The sequence below is a fragment of the Aotus nancymaae genome, unplaced genomic scaffold, assembly GCF_030222135.1.
Source record: "Aotus nancymaae isolate 86718 unplaced genomic scaffold, 86718_ANA_hifiasm-v0.15.2.pri h1tg000012l, whole genome shotgun sequence".
In the NCBI taxonomy this organism is placed as follows: Eukaryota; Metazoa; Chordata; class Mammalia; order Primates; family Aotidae; genus Aotus; species Aotus nancymaae.
The window spans coordinates 47,521,731-47,534,580 of NW_026988423.1; the positions used below are offsets into that span (position 1 = coordinate 47,521,731).

A 12,850-nucleotide genomic window follows, 5' to 3' on the forward strand; every position below is an offset into this window, starting at 1 on the left:
GTCAAAGCCAGGGCTCCCCTCTTTCCTCACTAGGGGCTCTAGGGACGCCTGGCTGGTAGGGCCTTGAAGGGGAGATGGGGAGAAATCCCAGGCGCTAGCTGCCACAACACCAGCTGGGGGTTAGACCTACATTCCCAGCTTTTTCCCAGCCAAGCATCCTGGGGGGTGGGGACCAGCAGCCCCGCCCAGCCAGGATGAATGAATATAGAAATGTGGGTCTGGGCTGGGTGTGGTGGCTCATGCCTGTGACCTCAGCTCTTGCGGAGGCTGAGGTGGGAGGATCACTTGAGACCAGAGGTTTGAGATCAGCTTGGGCAATACAGTAAGAACCCTATCTCTAAAAAAAAAAAATTACTGGCTAGCTCAGTGGCTCACGCCTGTAATCCCAGCACTTTGGGAGGCTCAGGTGGGTGGATCACGAAGTCAGGAGATTGAGACCAGCCTGGCTAACATGGTGAAACCCCATCTCTACTAAAAAAATACAAAAAAATTATTAAAAAATTAGACAGGACTCTCAGCTACTAGGGAGGCTGGGGAGGGAGGATTGCTTGAGCCCAGGAGTCCAAGGCTGCAGTGTGCTGCGATTATGTCACTGCACTCCAGCCTGGGTGACGCAGCAAGACCCTCTCTCTAAAAAATAAAATAAACAGACCAGGCTCGGTGGCTCATGACTGTAATCCTAGCACTTTGGGAGGCCAAGGCAGGCAATCAAGAAGTCAAGAGATCGAGACCATCCTGGCCAATATGGTGAAACCCCATCCCTACTAAAAAAAGAAAAACAAAAAATAAAAATTAGCCGGGCATGGTGGCACGCACCTGTAGTCCCAGCTACTCGGGAGGCTGAGGCAGGAGAATTGCTTGAACCTGGGAGGCAGAGATTGCAGTGAGCTGAGATTGCGCCACTGCACTCCAGCCTAGTGACAGAGTGAGACTCTGTCTCAAAAACAAAACAAAACGAAAAAACCCAAAAATAAAAAAAAATAAACAAAACGTGGGTGCCCCAGTGAACCCACAGGCACACATGTGCCCGGGCTGGGTCCTGCTGTATGCGGGCATGTCTCGGTCTGGGTACAGACCCACACAGAGAACAGGCTAGGGGGTCCGTCCAGCTCTGCCACCATTTGGGTGCTATGGGTCACACAGGGACAGAAGAACCCAGGCTCTATCTAGGGCCATAATCTAGGAGAGAGGCGGGTTGGAGGACTGGGAGCTGGATGAGATGAGGGACCCTGAGGGGCTGTCTCATCCAGGCCCTGCTCTTTCCTACCCAGGAAACCCTCCACCACCTGGGGCCTGCATGAGTATCACTCACAGACCGTCTGCTAAGCGATTTCCCTGTAACTAGGAAACAGGGGTTGGGAAGGGGAGTTAGGCATAAGCCAGTGGGGCACTGTCCCTTTAAGAGGATCCAGCCAGTTCCCCTTTGTCTGGGAGCCTGGGGGAGGGGCTGGGAGTAGAGAGGGAGCAGAAAATGCCAGGGTCTGGACGAGGGTGGGTGGGGGTGCATCCAGGAAGGGAGGCCTCGTGCATTCCTCTGTGGGGGTGGGGAATACGGAGGTTGGACCACAGGAGGTGGTCGCAGGGGCAGCAGGAGACATGACATCAGGGTCACTGCCCCCACTGGAGCTGGGGGCGGGCAGTTCAGGCGGGGTGGAGGAGGGAGGGGTGGGGGAGGTCTCTAGGGCGCCTCCTGTCCTGGGGCTCTAACCTATCAGAGGAGGCCAGGCTGACTTGGGTCCTGCCCTCTCGGAAGCCCCCACGCCCACTACAGACCAATGACTTGCTTCCTGCCCTTACACCAATCAATCACACATGACCTCGGTCACAGGGATGCCACATCAGAGGAGTGTCCCTCACTCCCACCTGCAGGAAGCAGGGCCCCACCGAGTGCCTCTGTGGTAGGCAGTGGGTGGGTGGGGGATTAGGAACCGCTGTAACCAAGTGTCCCCATCCCGGGGAGGGAACGCTCTTCCGCAGCCTGGAAACTCCTACTGGTCCATTGACTCACTCACGCAGAGACTCACACACCTTTAGTACTGTTGCTCGCTTTCACCAGCTGTGAAAGACCCAGCGCTGATGACTCACCCTGGGACCTGAGTGCACTCTGCTTCCCTCCGGTCACCACTTCCTTGAAGCCTGTTCCATCAGACACTAGGTCTGCCCATCACTGTCTGCCATTGCCCTGCCAGCTCCCTGCAGCCCCAGGCTGGGCACCCACAAAGCTTATCCCAGGAGCGAACATAAGAGATTCCTGCAGGCCAGGCCTGCACTGTGCACTCAGCATCCTCAGAGCTGCCCCGAGGCCCCCATCTCTGCCTCCATCGCAGACAGGGTGCCCAGGACAGGCCCAGGCTGATTTGGTGGCTCAGGGGCTGGGGTTCAGGGACTCAGGGAGCCTTTGTGAATGGAGAGCACGCGGAGTCCCTGATCCTGCCCCGTCCCTCTTCCCTCAGGTCTGCATTCTGCCAGGAGCTAGAGGCGGCAGGTGGGGTGGGATGGGCCTGGCTCTCTTGGGTGCTCCATAGAGTGCCTGACTGTCCCCAAGAAGATGTCGAGGGAGGCGTGCCATGTACGGAGGCTGTGCAGAGCTGCCCTGGGGCCAGCCAGAGAGGAACTCCCTGAGGGGAGAGCTGTGCCCTGGCCCCATTACCGGGTACCCCTCCCTGAGAGCAGGGTAGGACAAAACCAGGCTAGGGCAAGAGGAGGAGGTGGCACCGGGAGGGCATGAAAGGGGCGTGCTGTGGCTCAAGTGGCTGGCTGGGCTGGGAGACAGCCGTGGCTTCCATAACAACAGGAGTGGAATCATTGCTCTACCCAGGGCCACATCCCTGGCCACCAGGTGTGAAGAAAGAGCAGGTGGAGGACCAGCCTCATGGGGAGACTGTCCAGAAAGGGCTCACAGCTTCAGCAGGGGCCTGCTCCCCCGACAGCAGCGACAGTGACCAAGGAGTTTCAGTTCTGCCCCAGAGCCTGGACCTAGGTAGGTCGGCCTCCAGCCCCAGGCCTTACACCAGGAGCTCTGCCTGGGGCTCAGGACAGATGGAGAGGGGGCTTCCCACTTACTTAGCTCTCCGGAGGAAGCGGCATCTTCTCGGGGCTGAAGCCAACAGCATCCTCTGTGGCTACACAGGGGGCTCTGGAGGTCTAAGGGAGGGCAGGGGTGGCCAGACCAGCCGCTTCCCCATCCTCCTTCAGGGGCTCAGGATTGGAGGCTGCAGGGGGTGGGGCCAGCGTGGCTGCAGCACACAGGAGGAGGGTGCAGCCGCGTGGGTGCCAGGGGACTCGGTCTGAGCCTGCAACAGGAAGTGGCCAAAGCTCCCTTTGCCTGGGCTTTGCTGCGGGTGGGGAGGGAGCCATCTAGGCTCGGCTCCCACACAGGGAGGCTCTGGCCCGTCCCTGGCCCTGAACATACGCTGTAGGCTCCTCAGCCTTGTTGGCCCTGGCAACAGCAAGGAAGACCTCAGGCTTCTCTGGGGACAGAGAAAAGCTCAAAAGCAGCTGCCTCTTCCACTGCTGCCCCCAAGGGAACAGAGGTTGACTTCCTATGGACAGTCTGTCCTCATGTAAAAGGTCCCGGGAAGAAAGGGAGGCTGCATCCTGGCCCTGGCTCCAACCCCTCAGGCCAGCAGCAAGCTCAGCCCTCCTCGCCTAGGGCCAGCCCACCTAGCTGCTGGGGAGATGCTACCGGGGCTGCAGCAGCCCCGCGGATTGTGCACTGGAGGCTTCTGGGAGAGGACCTCGCAGAGGCAGTATCTGAGCCAACGGGAATCCTGGACCAGTCCAAGGCTGGTCCTAACCTTCCGGGAGGTGGGGCCTGCAAGGGGGTGGGAGGTCAGAACAGAGAAAGGGGCAGGCCCCAGAGTGACAACCCCCAGGCTAATACCAGAGGCCCCGCGTGCCTGCAGCAATTGTCCCACTCCACACAGAGGGGCTGCATTGGGTCCCACCTGAGCGCTCCGGCAGCCCACAGGCCCCCATCACAGCACTCATGACCCTGTCTGTCCTATCAGTGTGGGACTTTCTTAAGAGCAGGGGCCAGGGGACAGCAGCAGCTCTCAGATGCTCAGGTTATGACATTCAAAGACACACAGCTGGCCGGGTGTGGAGGCTCATGCCTGTAATCCCAGCACTTTGGGAGGCCGAGGTGGGCAGATCACTTCAGGCCAGGGGTTCAAGACCATCCTGGTCAAAGTAGTGAAACCCCGTCTCTACTAAAAATACAAAAAATTAGCTGGGCATGGTGGCGCATGCCTGTAATCTCAGCTACTAGGGAGGCTGAGGCAGGAGAATTGCCTGAACCCAGGAGGCGGAGGTTGCAGTGAGCCGCGATAGCGCCATTGCACTCCAGCCTGGGTAACAAGAGCAAAACTCTGTTTCAAAAAAAAAAAAAAAATACAAAAATTAGCTGGGCATGGTGGTGGGCACCTGTAAGCCCACCTACTTGGGAGGCTGAGGCAGGAGAATCGCTTGAACCTGGAAGGTGGAGGTTTCAGTGAGCTGAGATTGTGCCACTGCACTCCAGCCTGGGCAATAAGAGTGAAACTCTGTCTCAAAAAAAAAAAAGCTGCACAGCCACCTTCCACAGAGCCCAGAAGACTCCACCACCCCGGCCAGTGACTGCACTCCCACACACTAGTCTCCTCGTGGTCCTCAGTTGAGCCAAGCACACTCCCCAGGGTCTTTGTACATGCACCCCACCCCCAAAACATCGTCTACACACTGCTCCCTTCAATTCTGTCCCCTTAAACATCACCTCCTCAGAATGCTGTCCCCCCGCACCTGACAAGCATTTGTTCACCGAGTGTCTTGCCCACTAGAAGGAAGGGACCCCGCCGGTCTGGGAGCGGTGGGACTAAGCTGTGGTCACACTGTGGGCTCTGAAGCCAGGCTGCCCAAGTCCTGATTCTACTCCTCACTCGCTGTGAGACTCTTAGCAAGTGACTGAACTCTGCACCTCATTTGTAAAATCGCTTTTTAAGAATCTGAGACAGTGTCTCTGCTGCCCAAGCCAAGTGCAGTGGCGTGATCACAGCTCACTGTGGCCTGGGAGTCCTGAGTTCAAGTGATCCTCCCATCTCAGCCTCCTGAGTAGCTGGGACTACAGGTACGTACCACCATTCCAGGCTGATTTTTAAATTTGTTTGTAGAGATGGAGTCTACTATGTTGCCTAGGCTGGCCTTGAACTGCTGGCCTCAAGCAATCCTCCCACCTCAGCCTCCTGACGTGCTGGGATTACAGGCATGAGTTACCATGCCCGGCCTTGAAATTGCTTTAATAGATAGCACTCCCTGCCTGGGTTGTCGTGAGAGGGGCTTAATGCAGAGTGGGTGTGCCACAATTATTAGCAAGTGACTGACTCAGGGACCCTAGGAAGTTCTACCGGGAGGGGCATGCAGAGGGGCCAGGAAGGCGGGGGGCGGGGTGGGTTGGCAATCACTGGCTATCTCCCCAGTGGGGCTGGAGGCTGCAGACCCCTCACAGCCTTGTCACACCGCTCCTGCCTGAACACCTTCAGAGGGGTGGGGGCCCTGAACAAAGGTCTCAGTGCATCAAGTGAGGTCTGGGCTGGGCCCAACGCCTCAGAGCCCAGGGCCTGAGGGAGGCTAGGCAGAGTCTAGCACCTTGGACACCCCACCGAGAGCCAGCCTGGCTGTGGTCAGCCACACGGCCAGGTGAGCAGTGACCCCCTCTGAGCTGCTTTGCTCACTGTCATGCAGGGAGGACACTGTTAGCCCTGCCAACTCTGGGGACTGTTGGGACTCCCCACAAGCCATGTGTTGGAAGCCCTGGGTCCTGCTTCTGGTGGATCTTCCCTCGTAGAGAGACTTTTTTTTTTTTTTTTTTGAGACGGAGTTTCGCTCGTTACCCAGGCTGGAGTGCAATGGCGCGATCCCAGCTCACTGCAACCTCCACCCCACAGGCTCAAGTGATTCTTTTGCCTCAGCCTCCCGCGTAGCTGGGACTACAGGAGCCTGTCACCATGCCTGGCTAATTTTTGTATTTTTAGTAGAGACGGGGTTTCTCCATGTTGACCAGGCTGGTCTCAAACTCCCGACCTCAGGTGATCCACCCACCTTGGCCTCCCAAAGTGCTGGGATCACAGGTGTGCGCCACCATTAGCCCCTGCCTTTTCTACTCTGTGGCCACGTGGAGTGAGAAGTCTGAGTCCCAGCTCTAGATGTTACAAACTTCAGCGAGGTACTTGACTGCACAGAGTCTGTTTCTCCCACGCAAACTGGTCCCTCATAGAGTTATGATGAAGATTTAACTAATTAGCATGAAGATGCTCAATGCATGGTAGCCAAAATGACAAATACTCACCAAAAACTATCCCTTCTGCCTGAAATTCTCTGCATTCTCAGTCACTGTCCCAGGTCAGGCCTTATGAGCTCAGACCGCTGAGCTATTGGGACAGTCCCTTCCCTGCCTGGTTACTACCACCAGCCCACTGGGACGGCATTCCTCAATAACATGTCACCCCAGCCCCTCCCCAGCTTTCTGCCAGCTCCCTTCTTTTTTTTTTTTTTGAGATGGAGTCTTACTCTATTGCCCAGGCTGGAGTACAGTGACATGATCTTGGCTCACTACAGCCTCTGCCTCCCGGGTTCAAGTGATTCTCCTCCCTCAGCCTCCTGAGTAGCTGGGATTACAGGCACCTGCCACCCAGCTAATTTTTGAATTCTTAGTAGAGATGGGGGTTTACCATGTTGGCCAGGCTGGTTTTGAACTCCTCAAGTGATCCGAATGCCTCAGCCTCCCAAAGTATTAGGATTATAGGCGTGAGCCACCGTGCGCATCCTGACTTTTTTTTGAGACGGAGTCTCACTGTTGCCCAGGCTGGAGTACAGCGGCGCAATCTTGGCTCACTGCAACCTCCGCCTCCCAGGTTCAAGTGATTCTCCTGCCTCAGCCTCCTGAGTAGCTGTGATTACAGGTGTGCACCACCACGACCGGCTAATTTTTTTTAAAAAATTTTTAGTAGAGACGGGGTTTTACTATGTTGGTCAGGCTGGTCTTGAACGCCTGACCTCATGATCACCCGCCTTAGCCTCCCGAAATGCTGGGATTACAGGCGCAAGCCACCACACCCGTCCTGACTTCTGAAGCTCCTTATCTTGGTATTCAAGGCCTTTCGTGAATCAGTCTCAACTTTGTTTTTTGTTGGATTCCTCGACTTAACAAGTGAACTGTTCCTGTTCCCTCGGCAGTCCGCACCGTCCCGCCTCTGTGCAGATGGTTTTCTCTGCCTGGTGAGACCCTGCTTGCCTCCCAAAGGCCTCCTTCTGAGCACCTGATACAGAACCCACAGCATCCTGTCTGTCTCCTTTCAGCCATGCCACTGAGTGTGTTCACTTCACTCACTGGTTGTGTGACTTTCATCAAGAGAATTAACCTCTCTCTGTTGTGGTTTGATGATTCCCATATTAAAAAAAAAAAAAAGAAGGCCGGGCATGGTGGCTCACGCCTGTAATCTCAGCACTTTGGAAGGCCGAGGCAGGCAGATCACCTGAGGTTAGGAGTTCAAGACCAGCCTGGGCAACATGGTGAAACCTTGTCTCAAGAAAAAACAAAAAAAAGAGAGAGAGAGAGAATTAACCTCTCTGTGTCCCAGTTTTCTTTCTGGCAAAACAAAGACGAAACTAATATCTAACTATGCAAAGTGCTTAGAACAGGGGTTGTCCCTCACTGAATGTTAGACGTTAGACATTATTCCTAAAAAAGAAAAAATAGGCTGGGCACGGTGGCTCATGCCTATAATCCCAGTACTTTGGGAGGCCAAGTCTGGAGGATCACTTAAACTCGGGAGTTGGACTTGGAGGCTGTAGTGGGCTATGATCAGGCCACTGCACTCCAGCCTGGGTGACAGAGCAAGACCCTGTCTCTAAAAAAAAAAGAAAAGAAAAACACCAAAAAAAAAAAAAACAAACCAAGGCCAGGCGCAGTGGCTCACACCTGTAGTCCCAGCACTTTGGGAGGCCAAGGCGGGCAGATCACCTGAAGTCAGGAGTTTGAGACCAGCCTGGCCAACATAGCAAAACCCTATCTCTACTAAAAATACAAAATTAGCCGGGTGTGGTGGTGTGTGCCTGTAATCCCAGCTACTCGGGAGGCTGAGGCAGGAGAATCGCTTGAACTCAGGAGGCGGAGGTTGCAGTGAACCGAGATCGCACCACTGCACTCCAGCCTGGGCGATACAGCAAGACTCTGTCTCAAAAAAAAAAAAAAAAAAACCCAAAAAGCAAAAAACAAACCAAGGCAGAAGCCTAAAATAAACTCCTGGTGGTAGATGTCTCGGCCCCTGCTGGGCATCCCATTATAGGCATGAGTTTTCTTCCCTGAGCCTTGCTGTTTGGTGGCTGTGGCTAGGGTTCCTTCCCACTCCACTTGCTTTTCTTTCTTTTTTAAAAATTGAGACAGGGCCTCACTCTGTTGCCCAGGCTAGAGGACAGTGGCATGATCATAGCTCACTGCAGCCTCTACCTCCCGGGCTCAAGTAATCCTGTCATCTCAGCCTCCCGAGTAACTGGGACTACGGGCACCTGCCACCACGCCTGGCTAATTTTTTGTATTTTTGGCAGAGACGGGGTTTTGCCATGTTGCCCAGGCTGGTCTTGAACTCCTGAATTCAAGTGACCTGTCTGCTTCAGCCTCCCAAAGTGCTGGGATTATAGGTGTGAGCCACTGCGCCCACCCCACTCTTCTACCCAGGAAATCTCACATCCTTTCAGACCCCATAGCCAATTCCAAGGCAGTAGGCCCCTGCCCCTGGTTTCTCAGGATGGTCCTGCGGGGCAACTGAGCCACCTGCAGGTCCCCATGCGCTCTGTCCTCTGCTATTGACCCTGACCCCATTTTCTTCCTCCATGTGGGTGTATGTCTGGAGGCTGGGGCTGCTGTGACTAGGTTATGCACACTTGCAAGCAGCCTGGAAGACAATGAGTGTGGCTCGCTTTCCCTCAAGGGCTGGCTGGTTTTCCCTCCCGGCAAGAGCATGAGCACCCAGAAGGCAGGGGGGACATTCCTTCCAACTATTCCGCCTGTCTGGGTCAGCAGGGGGCTGAATTGCAGGTCTCTCTCATCCTCTCTAAGATTTAGATCTTAGAGATCTAAAATGACAACAGAGGCCAGGGCAGTAGCTCACGCCTGTAATCCCAGCACTTTGGGAGGCCAAGGCAGGAGGGTTGCTTGAGACTAGGAGTTCAAGACCAGTCTGGGTCTCAATAGTGAGAGCCTGTCTTTACAAAAAATTTAAAAAATTAGCTGAGCACTGTGGTGCGTTACCTGCAATCCCAGCTACTGGGGAGGCTGAAGTGGGAGGATCGATTGAGCCCGGGAGGCAGAGGCTGCAATGAGCCAAGATGGTGCCGCTACACTCCAGTCTGGGCAACAGAGCCAGACCATTTTGAAAAAATAAAAAATTAAATAAAATTAAATGAGGCCAGGAGCGGTGGCTTACGCCTGTAATCCCAGCACTTTGGGAGGCTGAGGTGGGAGGATCACTTAAGGTCAGAAGTTTGAGACCAGCCTGGCCAACGTGGCAAAACCCCTTCTCTACTAAAACCACAAAAATTAGCCGGGTGTAGTGGCAGGTGCCTGTAATCCCAGCTACTCTGGAGGCTGACACAGGAGAATCGCTTGAGCCTGGGAGGCGGAGGTTGCAGTGAGACAAGATTGCGCCACAATACTACAGCCTGAGTGACAGGGCGAGACTCCATCTCAAAAAGAAAAAAAAAAAAAGAATAAATAAATAACAACAGGAAGGCCTGTAGGGATCTTCTAGTCAAAACACCTCATTTCATAAATGGTAAACTGAGGCCACGGAATCACAATGGCCGACAGCACTGTCAGACATATGCCAGCCTTCCCCCATCCTTGACCAGCCTGCCCTCCATGGCAAGCCTTGCTTAGGGCTGGGCACCCACCTACCTGAAGCAGTCTGCGTGCCAATCCGCATTCAGGGCCTGGAGGTACTGGCCGTCACAGATCCTCTGGCCGCAGCTTGCACACATGGGCAGCTCGCTTCCTGCAGGGGTGGAAAGGGAGTTGGGAAGCGTTCTCAGGAGGTGTGATCTGGCGCAAGCCCAGCCTGCCCTGCCCACCCGTGTACCTACACCTGCAGGAATCCTCGCACATGCACACATGCAGCACCCAGGCGGGGCAGCCACTGTGCCAAACGGGAGAAGAAAGAACGCTGGCCTGAGTCTTGCTGAGATACTGACTAGGCTACCAAGCGACTCTGGCTCTGTTTTGCTACTGAGATATTGACTAGGTTACCAAGCGTCTCTGGCCCTATTTCCCTAGGTATCAACCAAGGAGGAGGATCAGGTCCACCATCCCGCTATAGCATTGGGTCTGTCAAGGTAAGTGGGGAGAAAGGAAGCAGTGGCCTTACAAACAAGGCAGCGGATGACATTCTTATCACAGCCTCCTTTCCTCCCCTGCCTGCTCAGGAAGAAGTACTAAGAGGGCCCTTCAAAGGCAGGGACTGGACAAGGCTGGATTGGTGCATCCTGGGCTGAAGCCACCTGCGAGGTCAAGGGCAGAAGCCTGAAAGTGCCGGCCCTAACGGATCCTTGGCAATGAATGCCATGGCTTGGCGAGGGGCAGGGGCTGCAGAGCCAGGTACTCCCAGACACCTGTCCCAGGGAGGCCTGGCACCTCCTCTAGGCAGCCACAGGCATGCTTAGTCATCCCTGGGGCCTGGCACCTTTGGAGCTGGTGGACCCTGGAAAATGCCCCAGGCCTGTCCCTCCCCACTGTACAGACGGGGAGACTGAGCCCAAGATGGCATGGCTTGCCCAGTCACATAGTTAGGTCCCAAGGCCACAATGGCCTGGCGCTCCGTGAAGAGGCAGGGAGCTCAGGTAGGTAGGGGCTATATGAAGGAGGGTCCCTACCCCCAATCAGGTTTTCAGGGGCCTGGCAAGGGTTGGTGGCAGGTGCGGGCAGGGTTGGCAGAGTCAGGCCCTGCCTTGGGGCCACGTGGGTCTATGTGATAGGTCAGCGAAGGAGATCCGGGGAGGAGACCCCAGACCCTGTCCTGGGCTGGGGGAGTCTTGGGCGGGGGGGGGTCCTGGAACCCTAACGGCAGTGCAGTACTGCGCCTTGGACCCCAGTGAGGGAGAAGGGGCTAAAGAGGGGGTTAGGATGAGTCATGCTCCCAGCCAAGACTTGAGGCAGGCACCGGGTTTGGGGCACGGAGAGGGAGAGTGGATGAGGGCTCCGCAGCACACGGCCTCCGGCTTCCTGGAGCCCATCTCCGCTCTACCCATCTGGCCTCCAACCACCGGCACCGGGGGGCAACTACCGGGTCTCCAAATGTGCAGAAGAGGAAACTGAGGTCCAGGGAGTCAGCGCCTGGCTCAAGGTCACAGAGCCGGGCAGGCGCCGGGCGGCCACCGGGACCCGGGGCTGCGGCTTTCCCGGCGGCCGCTCTTTCTTCCCAGACTGGATAAAGGGTGGCTCCAGGGCGAGGCCCGGGTGGTGGACACAGCACGCGGATGGAGGCCGGCGCCGGGCGGGCAGAGCCTGGGAGTCCTTCGCGGGCGGGAGTGGGGGGAGGAAAGGGGTCCAGGGCCCCCAGCCCCGCGGGAGGACAGCTCGCCGGGGGCCCGGGCGGGGGATCCCGGGCGGGAGGGGGACAGGGAGGGGCCTGCGGGCTTCGGAAGGACGAGCTCATCCCAGAGGAGGCAGGGGCGCGGCCTCCCGGCAGACCTGGCCCACCCCCGTGCCCTGGGCTGCCCCCCCAAGGCCCTTGCCCCCCACCCCGCGGCCCGCGCACCTTCCTCTCCCATACGTTCTTCCCTCCAGGTGCAACAAAGTAGCGTCAACCTCATGCACTCGGCGGGGGGCGGGGCCCGGCGGGGCTGGGGCTGGGGGCGGCCGGGCCCGCGAGCTCGCCCACCGCCGCCGGCCCGGGGAGGCGGGGGCGGAGGGCGCGGGCCGGGCCGGGCCGGGCCGGGGGCACCTCTCGGACACCGGCGGGGACACCGGCTCGGCGCCGCGGCGGCTGGGGAGCGAGCGGAGGGGCGGACCGAGGCGGAGCCTGCGAGCTGCGGCACGGGGGCGGGGTGCGGGTGGCCGGCGGCGGGAAAAAAACCCTGCGCGGCCCCGCCCCCGACCGAGACCCCGCCCACACGCATGAGGCCACGCCCCTAGAGGCCACGCTCTGTTGCCGAGGCTGGAGTGCAGTGGCGTGATCTCAGCTTACTGAAGCCTCTGCCTCCCAGGTTCAAGCGATGCTCCCGCCTCATCCTCCTGATAGCTGGGATTACAGACGCCTGCCGCTGTGCCCAGTTGATTTTTGTATTTTTAGTAGAGTCGGGGTCTCACCATGTTGGCCAGGCTGATCCCAAACTCACCTCAGGTGGTCCACTCTTCTCGGCTTCCCAAAGTGCTGGGATTACAGGTGTGAGCCACTGCGCCCGGCCGGAATTTTTAATTTTTTATTATAAAGAAGGCTGAACACAGTGGCTTACACCTATAATCCCATCACTTTGGGTGGCTAAAGTGGGAGGACCAGTTGTGGCCAGGAATTGGAGATCATCTGAGGCAACTAAGTGAAACCCTGTCTCTTCTAGTTCTTTTTTTTTTTTTTTTTTTTTTTTGATTATTCAGATGTGACTCCTGCCTGTAGTTCCAGCTACTTGGGAGGCTGAGAGATGGGAGGACGCTTGAGCCCAGGAGGTCGAGACTGCAGCGAGCTATGATTGCCCCACTGTACTCCACCCTGGGTGACAGAGTGAGACCGTGTCAAAAAGATGGGGAGGGAAAGGGAGGAGAAGGAAAGGGAGCAGAATGAGAGGCTTGTAACTTGCCTGTAAGGCTTATATCAGGCAGGTCCCTGGC

The 12,850-nt window shown here is 56.8% G+C and overlaps 1 protein-coding gene across 2 annotated transcripts in view; it reads right to left on the reverse strand.

Annotated features, from left to right (window-relative positions):
* LIMK1 (LIM domain kinase 1) overlaps positions 1-11,862 on the reverse strand; it is a 33,671-nt gene extending 21,809 nt beyond the window's left edge. Inside the window, exons 1-2 of one of the 2 annotated variants that reach the window (XM_064375653.1) lie at positions 11,784-11,862; positions 9,929-10,025 (exon numbers count right to left, since the gene is read on the reverse strand). In XM_064375653.1, coding sequence (XP_064231723.1) covers positions 9,929-10,025; positions 11,784-11,838 — 152 coding nt within the window. In that variant the 5' untranslated portion in view covers positions 11,839-11,862. Of the gene's footprint in view, positions 1-3,063; positions 3,171-9,928; positions 10,026-11,783 lie in introns of those variants that run through there. The other variant, XM_064375654.1, reaches the window with a different exon arrangement.
* Positions 11,863-12,850: the final 988 nt, after the last annotated feature.